Source organism: Populus alba, chromosome 1, assembly GCF_005239225.2.
Source record: "Populus alba chromosome 1, ASM523922v2, whole genome shotgun sequence".
Classification (NCBI taxonomy): Eukaryota; Viridiplantae; Streptophyta; class Magnoliopsida; order Malpighiales; family Salicaceae; genus Populus; species Populus alba.
This window is the reverse complement of record NC_133284.1, coordinates 9,479,952-9,495,383: the sequence shown is the minus strand read 5'-3', so window position 1 is coordinate 9,495,383 and position 15,432 is coordinate 9,479,952. Positions and strand designations below refer to the sequence as shown.

Here is a 15,432-nt window from a genome sequence, read left to right as displayed (position 1 = left end):
CCAGTATGGGAAGGTGAGAAGCTACTAGATTTAATGGTAGAACCGTAGCGAGTCATAGTATTTGCTGGAAAAAAAAAAAAAACGAGAAGGTCCTTGTCTCTCCCAAGCAATTTCACTTCACTTCATGCCACGACTCCTTAATCCCGACAATAAGCTTTTTTCTCATCAATCATACAGTGACTGTCAGAAAATTAACAAATGCTCAAGTTATATTCATGATTAATAATCAGAATATATGCCCGAAGGTTGATAGACGTAGAGTGCATGTGATCTGTCTTCCCACCATGATGATCCTGACAGAACAAGGCCTTGCACTTCTTAAGTGTCCTTAATGATTTGATTGTTGTTAATTTTAAACGTCTCTTTTATATTGGACTATTTGCTAAAGTAGTATCAAGAAATGTATTTAGTACTCATCAATCATCGTTGTCTCCATGGAAATTCAAATTATTTCATTTTGCTAATAGGTTTCGATAACCTGTTATTCAAGCAATGCTAAGTCAAGAAGAATAGAAGGGAAAAGGAAAGGGGTCATGAGAATTACCCTCTAATTCCGGAACTGATAATCCCTCATGTAAGTTTTGAAATTCCATGTTTAATTGGCTGAATTATCCCTGTGGATAAAAAATATATTTGTTTTTCATCATCAACTTGCCTACTAATGATAATTTCTTGCTCGATTCATCTCTGTTATGAGAAATTTTATGATATTTAAGGAGTAATTAATGATATTTTACTAGTTATTTTTTATAGTTTACTTGAATTAAAAAAAAAACAGATACAAGAAATAAAGAGAATAAAATCCATGATCTATAAAAATTAATAAAAATATCCCTATATAGAAATATATTGGTAAATTTCAGTTTTCTTTCTTCGATATTTCTCACAGCTTCTAATAATATTAATGTAAAGTTAATGCCTTGGTGCAAATGCGTTTGGTGATTCTCTATTTACGCCATGTTATTCTATTTATATATACTGAAACTGTAAGTACATGCAAATTACAGCTCTTGTAAGTCTCAGATTGAAGAGAAGTAAGAGGAGAAACAACATTCCATAGCCATGTTTGATTCAACATGCTATCCAAAGAACACCGTTTCTAAATTTGTCCACAGAAACCATTTATAACATGATCCCACCATATAGTAAAAACATTAAATGGGTTTCTCTATAATTGCCAAATTACTTAAATAATCAATAAATACATAAATCCCATTAATCTTTACAGCTGTTACATGAACATAAGATGGAAGTAAGTCCTACGGCATGGAAGTTACAAGGCTTGGAGATACGAAGCCAGTTTACATGGAAAGACAAATTTATCTCTTTCTCAACAAGACAGTTTACAATGGCCAGCCACAAGTAACAAAAAGGGTTAAAATGCCACCCATAACTCTCTCTGCTACTTACCACCCAACTCACTGACTCACTTCCATAAACAGCAAAACACACTCACACTGCACAGATGGAAACACTACACAGACAGACGAAAACATATCTTTTCTTGCCTTTTAAAGAGAGAGAGAGTGGAGATATAAATGCCACAGTGAAAACAGCTCTACTGAAAGAAATGGGACTTAGAGGTTGATGTTTGACAGAGAGAGAGAGGGGGAGAGAGAAGCATCTTCTTGTCTTGTTACATGGTGAGTTTATGTCCATCTATGAAAAACTCATTACTTTGTGCTGTTATGATTTTATTCCGAATCTTTTTTATTTGTTAATGCTCTTTTTTTCTTTCTGTTCGTTTCTTACTGTATGCAATATCATGAAAAAGAGAACGACTTTGAATCCAGTTTTCTTTTTTGTGGATTTTAAGTACATTATATTTGTATTTTGGAATTGTTTGAAGCTCTTTTCTGTATTGTTCTGGTTTTTTGGGTTTATGAGACCAACATACAAGATGGTAGATATATCCTATAAGTTGATTAGTATCTGTTCACTAGTTTTGTTATGCTATGTTATTCTCTCTTTTGAAACTCTGATTGAAGCATTATTCTGCATTTTGTTTCTGATTGTGGATTTTATAAAATAGCAGTTTGCTATGCAAGTTTGTGCCTTTATTTGAACTTTATTGCCTCATTGAAAGGTATTTGAGGTTCAGGAATTGGATTTGTTTTCTGCTGGTTTTCATCCCAGGCCTTAGTGAGGTGGGGATTTTGAAACTATTTACTTGTTCCTTTAAGATCAAGATTGTGCTCTTTCTTTTACACATGGGTTTGTGTTTCTGTAGATATTGAGCCTGTCGTTACACAATCTCGAAAGTACAGAGAATCCATGAAGTCATTGAATTCATTACTCTTTGATTATTGGTTGCTCTTTGTTTGATAAACTTGTTTTCACTTCGAAGTAGTTTCAATGTAGTCAGGTTCCTGCTTAATGAGTTGAATTCGAAGTTTGGTGGGCTGTTTGATTGTCTAGCAGCTTTTGCACTTCAGAAAATCATGGAGTCTTGATGATACGTGGGCAGGAATTGGTGCTGTGATCCTCCAGGGGATGAAAAAATAACATTGATAATTCAACATCTTCCAAGTTATTTGATGGTCCAGAGTTAGTGAAATTCTCATGATGTTCCCCATTTCTAAAATGGCAGAGCAACTGAAACTGCAGCAATGCTGGGAGTTTAGGAGGAAAGACGACGACTCTGATTCTTCAAGCAATGATTCAAAACCAAGTGGCGAACCAGCTCTAAAAAAACACAAACTGATCTCGAGCTTCATTTCAGTTGATAATGATGAAACCAGTGATGCTAGTAAATTGCACCAGATTGGCAACTGTGATCCAGGTATTTCAGACCAAATGAAATCTGGGAAAGCTGAAAATGGCCGAAGAAGGAGGAGTAAAAAGAATGATTCAACTCCTAAGGAAAAGAAGAAGGGCCCTCACAGAGAAGTCCGCCGTAAGAAGAGTAAACCTAGTACTGATGAACAAGCTGTGTTTGATGATCTTAAGAAGTACATGAACTTTTTATTAGAGGATCTTAAAGTTTCAAGAGAGAATTTGTTGAAGTGGATGAGGGAAGAAATGCAGAAATTGGTGGAAGAGGAGACTGTTTCTGAGCTGGAAACAAGAGAAGGCAGCTTTAGAGGAGAGAAAGTTCAATTGCAGATTCAAACCAGCTTTGAGGAGAATGCACAAGTTCAGAACCAAAACACTTTCGGGAACATACCAGTCCAGCATCAGAACAACATTCAGGGCTATGGCCAAGCGCAGCCCCGTAATAAGTTTGCGGAGAATGTCCACAGGCAGAACCTAATCAACTTTCAGGAGAACACCGAAGTGCATCACCAGAAGAATTTTCAGGAGAACATTTTCCTGCAACATCGAAATGCCTTCAGTTTGTGCAAAGGATCTCAAGATTGCAATGGTGGGTCTACAGAAGGGTTTGGCAAAACCAACAGATCAACTGATTCTAGTAATTGCAGTCTAACATTGGATAGTCATATTAGCCGAGCAATTGTACCCATGACAACAACTGAGAGGGAAAGAGAAGAAAGAATGGCATTATCTGCCAAGATGAATTCTAAATCTAGTCCTTCAGATAAGAATGTGCAAGTGCAGAAGCCAAAGAGTATTGTGTTGGGCATAAGAGCTCAATGCAATGGTGGATCTTTAGAGAGTTCTGCAAAAGGCAGAAAAATCACTGATTCTAATAATCACCATCAAGCACCTGAACATCAATCTGATTATGCCCTAGCGATTGGATCCATGACATCAGGCAAGAAGAACAAAGGAGAAAGGCTGGCATTAACTGTCGAGCCAATGTTTCCAACTGGCTCCTCCAATCAGGTAGCTTCTTCAATGTACTTAACACTGCCTACTGTGTTAACAAAGCCTCTTGAAGCAAACCATAGGTTTGATACATCTTCATTGAACTCTATTCAACCAAGATTTGCTGGGAATCGAATAGGCATGAGTTCAGAAGGATCGAATCTGATACTAGGTTCAAGCAGTCATCATGGATACTTTCAGGGCATGCAGCCAGAAGAAAGAAGTAGAAGCTTTGCTCAAATGAGTTCCAGAGACCTCAGTTACTTCAACCAAAACAGCACCAGGTCATCAATGGTTGGAAATGGACTCCCAGTTCCATTTCTTCAGGCTGCAAATAGTAGTTTTAACATCCCGACCCAAGTCAGCTTGGAAAATCTAGCTCCTGAAAGCAGCACCCCAGGTCTGAACATGAATGGAGGAGCCACCAGGCTTCCAGGGGGAAGCTACTCTTTCTCAGAACAGTTGATAGCCAGCAACTTCCTCAACCATTATAGTTACAAAGCTGATGGTAGACTAACGTCATATCAAGATGGTTATCAATTCCCAAAATAGTTTTCATTCGAGGTGAATAATGAGCCGGAAACAAAATTGCACTCAACTATGGATCACAAGATTCCAAACATCTCTATATTGTTTTTGCCTGGTTTCAATCCTTACCAGATGTAGGAGAGAACTATTTTGACATTTTCAAAGATCCTAGTTTCGATACTTGATTTATATTGTTTTCAACATGGGCACAAGTGAGATGAGGGATGCTCTTTCAATTAACTTTGTATCTGTGTTTCCCATGATGAGGGGTTATCTGAAGTTTCAATGCATCAAGTAAAATAACTAGGCATGAAAACGGAATATTTGAGATTGATTTCTTCTTTAATGTCATCCTCTCAAAAACAGGCTGCATGGATGCTGCAACCATGGATGGTCGGTCAATAGGAATAGTTTATCTCCTTTTCATTTGGATTTGATCAATTAGTGCCAGCTTTCTTCAGCAAAATACTACAACTTCCTCTAGCCTGTTGAAGGTGAAGGGAATAAAGTCCAGGGAGGCGTCCTGTTTCTTTCGAAGCTTGAAAAACCTGCAAATACTTTATTCTCCTCCGCCAAGCAAAACCTTGAGTTATGTGACAAGATGGATCAAAGCTGCCTTCACTTAGGCCCGGAAAGTAAAAGGTTTAACATCAATATTGATAATCACGTCAAGTCACCAAGTGATTGGGCACAATTCAAGACTAGCCAGGCCATTTCGGCTTCTCCCTTTTTCAGAATTGAACGTTATATATATATATATATAAACTCTTCAAGAATTGACTCTGCGTGATTAATTAATTTATTAAAGAATGGGAAAACTAGTTGTGTCACTGTAATTGGTTACCATTTACCAATGCATTTTTTTTTTATAATTGGATTAATTCATACTATTTAATTATTTTATATTTTTTTAGGATTAACGCTATAGTCAGAGAAAAATAATAGGCAATGACACATGCTTTGGAACTATTGGGTAATATGGTAGCTGTTATTTTCTTAAATATTTTTTTAAAAAACAAATAAATAGAAATAATATATTTTTTTCTCACCTCATTTAAGTTATTAAACTTAAAATTAATTATAATTTGAAATATGATAATAATGTTTCTCTGAAAATTTTGAATCTTGTATTAATCAAACATGTATTGAAGTTTTTATATAATAATTCATTTTTTTCCCCGGCTGGATATTATTAATATAATAATGAAATCTTCTTCTTTTTACTTTTCAAAAAAAACTTAAAACCGAAGTGGAAAATAAAAAAAAGGGAAAATTAGGCTTACTACTCAGCAAAAAATTCCAAAGAGGCTGTATATGAAACGCATTTCATATCATGATTACTAATTGTATAAAAAAAAACCCAGAATAATATTATTAATCATGATTGTTGAATACTAATTGTAGTTTAGATCTTTGTCTGTGATCTCACTTTTTTATTTATTTTACTATTTATTATGGCCATGTTTGTTTCCTGAAAAGTAGTTTTCAGGAAATAATTTTGCAAACTTTTCTGTGTTTGTTTGTCGTTAAAAAAGTTGGTCAATGAAAAATACTTTCTGGTCAACGGAAAACACTTTCTAGTCAAGGAAAAACACTTTCCGGTTAACGAAAAATATTTTCCAGTCAATTTCAGTCAAAAAAAATTTGGCTTGGTTTTCAGCAAAGTGTTTTCCCTTTAGCTGTGTTTGTTTTCCGGAAAGTGGTTTACGGGAAATCACTTTCCAAACTTTCTTGTGTTTGTTTGCTATTAAAAAAGTTGGTCAATGAAAAACACTTTTCAGTAAAAGAAAAATTTGACTTGGTTTTCAGGAAAGTGTTTTCCTGAAAAATTTAGGGGAAAAACACTTTCCGGAAGTTGTGAAAAATTTAGAAATGTCATTATTTGCTGATTATATCAAATTTGATCTTCAAACTTTTGATTGCTATATATATTTTGTTTTGAATATTTATTTTTCAATTTCATCTCTTAAAATTTTATTTTTATATTAACTTTGATCTTTATTTTTATAATTGCTATTTGCTTTTTCCTTATCATTTTGTTATTGAAATTTTTTATCTATCAAAATTTGATCCTCATTCTTTTGATTGTTACTTATTTTATTTGAAATAATTTATGAAATGTTAATTATTATTATTTTAATTTTTTCATCTTTCATTTTTTTTTAAATTTTTAGATTTGTTCTCTATTATTTTGATTATTATTTATTTTATTTGAGATAATTTATGAAATTATTTTTTTTTCAATTTCAATCTCATTCAACTTTTTAATTTGTAAGATTTGTTCCTCATTATTTTAATAAACTTGAGAAAAATAAAATATTAATAAATTATTTTCCAACTCATTTTCCATTACATAACCAAACACTAGAAAGTGTTTTCTAACTTATTTTTCATTACATTACCAAATATGAAAAAATATTTTCTCGGAATTCACTTTCCTAGAATTCACTTTCCCCGAAATTCACTTTCCAAAAATAAACTACTTTCCAGCAAACAAACGGGTCTATAAGTGTGTTTATTTTCATGGTAATTTTTTTTATTTTTAAATTAATTATTTTTTAATTTTTAAATCGTTTTTAATTGTTAATATTAAAAATAAATTTAAAAATAAAAAAAATATTATTTTAATATATTTTTAAAAATAATTAATTTTAAAAATATAGTATTTGAAAACATGGTGTAAAATGTAAATTGTGTTATTAAATTTTTTTAATTTTTTTTAATTAAATTTTATTTTTATATTTTTAAATTATTTTCATATATTAATATCAAAATAATTTTTAAAAATTAAAAAACTTTTATTTTAATATATTTCTAAATAAAAATATTTTCAATGATTGACCCTGTCCGAATAGCATACCTGCCACGGCTACAGAACACAGAACAGAACAAGACAAGACAAGACAAGATTCTGTTTCTCTCTCTTGCTCTAAATTTTCATTTATGTTAGTAGGGAAAGAAGAGAACGCCAAGAAAGATAGCTTAAAATCAATCCATGGATTTTAGAAAACTGTGCTCTATAATCACTATAACAGGTGTGATTTCACTGGTGTGTCACCCATCTTCTGTGACAGCAGGAGATATAGTCAATGATGATAACTTAGCTCCCAAAAAGCCTGGCTGTGAAAATGACTTCGTTTTGGTAACATCTAAAATGCTGATTATTTATATCGACCCAGTTCTTGCTTTGATGGTTTCTCAACCGGGTTTTGATTATTTTCTCTTTTCATTGCTTGGATTTTGTGTATTTTGTTTGTATTTTTATGGTTTAGTTGTAGCTTAAAATTGTACAAACGTTTAATTGGTTATTGTTAACTATATTTTTTTTAACATGATTACATGTTTTTGATTTTTTTTTTTGTTTCTGTTTTACAATTTTGTGTGATCTGGAGCTAGTAATGTGATCCCTCAAAAGTTGGAGTTTGTAAATTTGTGATCTTGTTGAGGTTTTGGTTCTGTGTATTTGGATTTGGTGCCTGATTTGCCCTCTAGGGTTGACTTCGTTTTGCATGTTTTAGAAAAGTTTTAAAGTACAGTTTTGAAGATGGTTTCTTTCCTTTTTATGACCATAATTTAGTACTGGTCCTTGTCTCCCTTTTCGGCTCTCTTTTGGGTTCTTTAGGTTACATCAAATGTACTTATATTATGAGCTATAATTGGGAAAATCATTTAGTGATAGAAATGTCTACCTTTCTTTTGATTTAGGTCATTCCATTGGAGCCAACTGTTTGTTATCTGGTTTTGTCGGAAAGTTGCCTTCATAAGATTTTACGGGGTCTGCAATTGTACTTTAGTTAGCTCTAGACTCTGATTGAATTCATATTATTTATCTGTTAACTTAGTGGCTGGTTTTGTTAGGTAAAAGTTCAAACTTGGGTCGGTGGAGAAGAGGATGCTGAATTTGTTGGCGTGGGTGCTAGATTTGGCACTACCATTGTGTCAAAAGAGAAAAATGCAAACCAAATTCGCCTTACACTTTCAGATCCTCCAGATTGTTGTAGTGCACCTAAGCACAAGGTTTATACTTAGTAATATTATATATGCCCAGGATATTTGAACATAGTTGTATAATTCATCGATATGCTGTGGACATTTACTACAGTCGATGTTCTTCAATTTGTTAGCTTGATAGAGATGTCATCATGGTTCACCGAGGTCACTGCAAGTTCACAACCAAAGCAAATAATGCAGAAGCTGCTGGTGCTTCAGCTGTGCTCATTATAAATAACCAAAAAGGTAATTGGCGTATTTGCTGCTATATTTGATGCATTTCTTATCCGTAGGGATCTTAATGGAAGCTCTCAGCAAACAATGATAATAGCCCTGATGTCAACTCAATCAAACACGCCAATTCTAAGTGCTACTGGGAATATGAATCTTTTTCCACCATCCTGTCCAATCCCTTTTCCGTCTTAACTTTTTCATTTTAGCTACACTCATTTTATGGACGTTGTTTTGTTAATTCCCAAAGCCCAATAAATCTGCCATTTTTAACTTAATAGGCATGTTAGGATTACATTTACAGCTGCTTGAACTCCATCCACGAACTTGCCTGTGAAATTCTTCTTTGAACTCTTTTAAACACATCATCCTTTTAATCTTCATGGACATGGAGGAGGAACTTCTCTTGAATTTACCCACAATTTGCTTACACCAATGCTTGCTTGGTCATGACAACCAATATAAAGTTCTTTACTGTCAATTTCTATCGCTATGGCTTATTTTGCGGCTTATTTTGCCTGGAATTTGTTTCCCTTCTCTACAGAACTTTACAAGATGGTCTGTGAGCCAGATGAAACTGATGTAGATATACACATACCTGCTATTATACTCCCACAAGATGCTGGTGCAAGCTTGGAAAAAATGCTATTGACTAATATATCAGGTAAGTTCTCTTCCATAGTCCACATGGTTTCAGGGTAACATTCAAATTCATCTGTTAAGTTGATCTTACCTGCTTTTGGATATTTCATTTTTCTGAAGATGTTTGTCCATTTGTTTAGGTGGTGACTTTTCTGCTTTGATGTGCTGCGTACATATATTGGCAGTTTCCTTCTTGTGGAAGAGTTGTCTAAAAATAATTGCCTGTTTGCAGTGTCTGTGCAGCTTTACTCTCCAAAGCGACCATTAGTTGATGTCGCCGAAGTCTTTTTGTGGTTAATGGCTGTTGGTACCATCTTGTGCGCTTCTTATTGGTCTGCGTGGACTGCCAGAGAAGCAGCTGCCGAACAGGACAAGCTATTGAAGGTGGTTTTTTGGACAATATTTGCAAAATAGCATCATCTTAGCACTTTCTTCTTGAAGAGTTATTTTTTTCCTTACAACTTCTACTTTCTTAATGATTTATGATTCTGTCTTCTTCATGTAGGATGCTGTGGATGAAGTTCCAAATGATAAAGCTGTGGGTGTTAGTAGTGTTCTAGACATCAATACAGCATCAGCTGTCCTGTTTGTTGTCTTTGCTTCATGCTTCCTGGTCCTACTTTACGAACTCATGTCATATTGGTTCATTGAGCTTTTGGTGGTCCTGTTCTGCATAGGTGGTGTGGAGGTATGACTTTTCCCTTTTGACACTGAAATCGTGATTGGAATGTGGTGCCAGTAGCAAATACTTACCATTTATGTACATGTCTACTTGCATTATTACCATGCTTACAAGTGGTACTTGTTATGCAAACTGTGATAAAAATTTTTGGACATCTGAACATCCTAATGTTACAGGTTTGTTCATGTTTTCCTTTTTTTTTTTTTTCCCTTTTCTTTTGCTGGAATCAATTTTAAGCATGTAGTTTCATGCATCTGCAGGGCTTGCAAACTTGCCTGGTTGCTTGATTGTCAAGGTATATAATCAGTCTCTTATTTATAAATGACTTACTGTGTTACTGAATTTTTTTCACTTTTTAAACTCCTTGCTAGCCACGTTCCATATTTCAGTTGCTCATAACTATTCTTTAATCTTTGATTTGGGGAACTTGGTTAAAAGTTCCTATTTGTTGGTAGGTTTCCAGAAAAGTAGTGTAACAGTGAAAATTGCACACCCCCTCCTAAGGAAGTTTCGTTTGCTCTTTTTGTGATTACAATCCAGTGCTATAAATGTTATTGTATAAGGGAGGGATTATATGAAAAGTTATTAAGTATTTGAATTTACTGGCTGGGAGTTTTCATAGAGCTGGTTATCCATGGATGCTTGCTGTCAGATTACCTAAGTATTTTCTACCAGTTCAGTGGTCGGGAGCTAAAGTTACAATAATTGTGCAGGTGGTTCAAGCATGCTGGAGAATCATACATAAAAGTACCAATCTTTGGAGCTCTCTCGTACCTAACGTTAGCTGTTTCTCCATTCTGCATAGCATTTGCAGTTGGTTGGGCTATGCATCGCAATCTCTCCTTTGCCTGGATAGGTCAAGATATACTTGTAAGGACACCTTCTTTCCAAATCGGTTAATGCTTTCTGCAATTTTTAAGTTTCCAATTATCAAGATTATAAAGAATTCTCTCTCTGGTTGCTGCTTTAGTAGTGCCATCTACTGTACTTTCCATTCCAATCCCACTAATAATTAATGACTCCAAAAGGAAATGGATAATAAGTGGTATACATTATGGCCTTTTGCAATCTATCTCGTATATCTCATTTTGGGTGAAGTTGTCAAGTGGAGCAATTCAGCTAATAATCCTTTGTCCTTTATTTGTTTGTAAACCAGGGAATTGCACTGATAATCACTGTTCTGCAAATTGTCCAAGTACCTAATCTCAAGGTAATGTTCTTAAAAAATCTAGTAAGCTAACAAGTACAAGTTATTGCGATAGTTTTGGCCCCCACCAAGGCAGGGTGTGAGGAAGAAGCGTTCCTTGTGGTTGTGAGTTTAAAACTTTTTCTGTTGCACCAAGTAATGGGCCTGCATAGGCTGCCCCTTAGATTTTTTATTTCCCATCATTTTTATCCTTTCTTAATTGCTTTTTTTTTTAACCTAGTATGTGTGAAGCGGATTACCTTTCTAAATAGGCAATCTTTGTTAAGTCAAATAGCTCCAGCAATTACCCCTTTTGTTTTAGTGTTGCTCTGCACATGCTCACACAATTACTTCCTTCAAGTTGGATATTTTGGTTGCTGTTGTGATATTATCATTCAAATCTCCTTTAATTCCATATAAAGATGCAATCTTTTTATTCTTTCAACTGTACTTGTTCTAGTTTTACCAGGTTTAGTATCACTCAGCGTCGATTTAGATAGAGCAAATTTTTAGGACAGATACTATTTCTGGTGACTCAGTGGTTCTTCTGAAATGAGTGAAAATGTTTGTAAATCAGGTGGGTACTGTTCTTCTCAGTTGTGCGTTCTTGTATGACATCTTTTGGGTGTTTGTTTCCAAGAAGTTGTTCCATGAAAGCGTCATGATTGTGGTAAGTAATCCTCTGGTACTTTTACTATCTATCACGTTTATCTTTTGGTTGACTTTCGATAATCAATGTGTTCACTTGCTGAAGTATAAAGATTGGTCACACCTTTTTTCTTAGGTGGCTCGTGGTGATAGAAGTGGAGAGGATGGTATCCCAATGCTTTTAAAGATTCCACGCCTGTTTGATCCTTGGGGTGGTTACAGCATCATAGGGTTTGGCGACATCCTTTTACCTGGGTTGCTGATAGCATTTTCCCTCAGGTTTACACTCCACTCCATGATTCTCTGGCATGTCTTTGCAAGAAGTATACCCTTAGCCTATTTGTATACTTGTAAACTTGATATTTGCTAGCATTCTCTGGTGTTTATTCCTCATGTTTCCCTCCAGGTTAAGCTAATTTTTTTTATATTTCTGTGATCAACGAATTCTTTTTTGCAAACTGTTCTTTTCTAAAATAAAAAATAGATAAAAAGACGAGGAAAAATGCAGTTACAGGAATTGGGGCTTTCACCTTCTAGCAGTATCTTTGGTTCTTCCGTTCTATTTCAAAGCTCTGATGCTTGCTTTAGCTGCTAGCTTTCTAAGTTGTTATAAGAATATTTGCAACCGTAGTTCTAGCTCTCCAAGTTATAAGAATCCAAATCTGCCATGACTTTTTTCTCCAAATAAACAAAATAGCACCGTGAGACCTTAAGAGAAGTAATTGCTGAATAAAAATGATCATATTATTTAACACATTGAATGGGATTTATATAGATCATAAACATCCCAAACGGTTTACAAAGAATATCCCACAAAATATGGTCAAGCTAATTACAATCAAAACAATTATTTGAATACAGTTTGTTACAGCAGAAAGATAACAGCAGCTAAAGAACAGCTCTCCTTTGATTGAGCTTCAATAAGCACTCTTGGCATTTTTGAAGTAGAAAAACGATGAGGCATGCTGCTCCACCTTTGGTCCTGGGCTTCTTTTCCAGCTTGCAAGTTCTTAATTTCATCAAGATTTTCTATGCTAAAAAAACAAAAAAAAAACCAACTGTTCTTGCAGGTATGATTGGTCAGCAAATAAGAGCCTTCGTGCTGGGTACTTCCCATGGGCAATGCTTGCTTACGGATTAGGTATGGAATTATCAAACTAGTCTCCTATCTCTATTGGAACCACTAAATTGCATTTCAAAATGAAAGGATAAAGAAGACTGTTGTGCTGTTCATATACTTTGGAATTTTGAAATAGCACTTATCTCTTACATGTTCCCTTTTTAATCATGAAACGCGGCAGGTCTTCTCATCACTTATGTTGCCCTGAACTTGATGGATGGCCATGGGCAGCCAGCACTGCTATATATCGTCCCATTCACCCTTGGTAAATTCTTTTTCACAGAAAGAGTGGAAAACAATCTGAAAAAGCAAAATGGTTTGGTGTTTACATGACCCTATAAATAAAATTCATGCGTTGATGCAGGAACTTTTCTGGCGTTGGGGAAGAAGAGAGGGGATCTCAGAGTCTTATGGACACAAGGAGAACTACAAAGACCATGCCCCCATGTCCTTCTCCAACGTGGTCAAGAATTGGACTAGGAAAAAGAAGATTTCCTGTGTAATTATGCTTGTAGTATTTCGTAGTTTATTGTCCATCCACCTGGAAGCTGGTGAGAAAGCAGCCGGTACTGTAGGCAGGCCCTTCAGGAGCTTATTATCAGTTACCATGTCAAGTACTTCCTTCTAGACAAAGAGAGGAGTGGTTTGTACAAAGACAATTGAGCTCCTATAATGATCTTGTCTCTCACCAGGATGGATAACTGTATTTTATTAATTTTTTTATATTTTTTATATTGTTTTGATTATTAATATTAAAAATAATTTTTTAAAAAAATATATTATTATTTTTATGTATTTCTGAAGCAATTATAATATCAAATATTATTTTTTATATAAACATGCAGGTAAAAAACCAAAAATTTGTAAAAGGATTTAAAACAAAACTTCTTATGCATTCTAAACATAAAATTAAATATTTAAAATTACAGACCTTAGCATGCATATTATCATATATTAAACTAAAAATAATGATATGTAAGCTGCTTATTTGTTGAGGAATTTAAAACTAGATTTAGTTATAATTTTTTATTAAGAATTAATCTTTTATTTTTAAAATTGTATTACTCGTGTAAACAAAATATATGAAATTAACTTCCTCAGATCCTAACAATATCATTTTATTTAATTGCATTTTTAAGTAAGGACTATAACCTCAAGGAAATATCACTCAAATCTCTCTCTAAAACTATAATGTAGAAGGATAAAAAGGAGAGGAAAAACAAGCTTAAAACTATTGAAGGTAAGCTAAAAATTTAAAGTAAAGAAAGTTTGAAAATCTATGTAAAATACTTTTTTTATATAGTGAATTTTAAAACCAAAAACTGACATAGAATTCTGTCATTTATCACCTCTAATTACTTGTCATAATAAAAAATTAGTTTGCTAGTTTTTGCCTTGACTTTTTTCATCAAATAAAAAATTATTTAGATTAAAACTAAAACTGACATAAAAAAAAGTTTTTGCCTTGGCTGAATCTGGTCTTCCTCTGAAATCTCTTAATCTAAGAAAACTAAAACTAAATCGATGCTTCTTACTATATATCATATATTGGATATATATATATATATAGTAACGCTACTTGCTACAGTATTTAAAATAGCCAAGTATATAAAAAAAAAATATATCAAGTATAAAAAGAAAAAAAATATAAAAAAATCTAGTTTTCTAAATAAAGTTGAAATTTACAATTGTGCCACCGCTTTAGTTCCAAAATAGCCAAAATCCCAAACATAATTACAAAATCACCATTTTTACAGTGAAATAGTGTTTCTTTTTATTTTGTTGTATAATATTTTCTATGCAAATAAATAAAATATCTAAAGATATATATATATATATATATATTAGAAAATAAATTAATAAAAAAATAATTTATACTAACAATTACATTTTTTTCTAGAAAATTTAAATATTGCATTTATGAATTAAAATCTATTTTTATTGACATAGAAAAAAAATTTGAAGGCAACCAGTGTCACAAATCAAATCTCTATATATATTTTTTAGCTTCCTACTTGAGTTTTAGTTAGTCTCAACTCTTTTTACTATTTATTGTTTTATATATTTTTTTATTTTATTTTATTAAAAAATATGAATTCATCGTTTCCTTTTTTCTTCTTTCTTCTTTTTATTTTTTTAAATTGAGGGATGTAAGTGATTGGAATTCAAAGGCTTTACTAAGCTGGAGTTATGAAGCTCTATTAGGTTGTTCAATGTCATACAAAAAACATATCTTTCAATGAAATGGACTTCACCATCGAAAAGCACAAAATTGATTGGAAAAGTTGCCCTAGACAATATCGAGTTTTTTGTCTTTCATATGTATAATGATGTGAGCCTTATTTGGGGCAGTAATGAATTAGCTTATCTATGCTGGATAGTCATTAGTATTGTTGATCAAGACCCAACAACTGATGACCCATGAAATGGGTTTAATTAAGCATAGTGTGTACTTAAAGATGCCTGTAGTTGGATCATTTGAATCTGTCAAAAGTCAAGCTGGTTACATAAATCCGAAGATCATTTGATGCTAAAAATTGTAGCTTTGCGGAGCAGTTTTCAATAAAACAGTTTGGTGTGATTTCATTACTAGAATAAGCAGAATGTGGCTTTTTGGATGGAAAGGGCCGTCTGGGT

The 15,432-nt window shown here is 33.4% G+C and overlaps 1 protein-coding gene and 1 pseudogene across 1 annotated transcript; both read left to right on the top strand.

The window, feature by feature from the left end:
* Positions 1-2,356: 2,356 nt before the first annotated feature.
* On the top strand, positions 2,357-4,583 carry LOC118033703 (uncharacterized). The gene has a single exon (XM_035038792.2). The coding sequence runs from the start codon at positions 2,563-2,565 to the stop codon at positions 4,318-4,320; it is 1,758 nt and encodes a 585-aa protein (XP_034894683.1). The 5' UTR covers positions 2,357-2,562; the 3' UTR covers positions 4,321-4,583.
* Positions 4,584-7,171: 2,588 nt separating this feature from the next.
* LOC118033704 (signal peptide peptidase-like 2) lies at positions 7,172-13,358 on the top strand (annotated as a pseudogene).
* The last annotated feature ends 2,074 nt before the right edge of the window (positions 13,359-15,432 follow it).

Coding starts and splice junctions, on each gene's coding strand:
- LOC118033703 (XM_035038792.2), top strand. CDS start 2,563: ATGATGTTCCCCATTTCTAAAATGGCAGAGCAACTGAAACTGCAGCAA.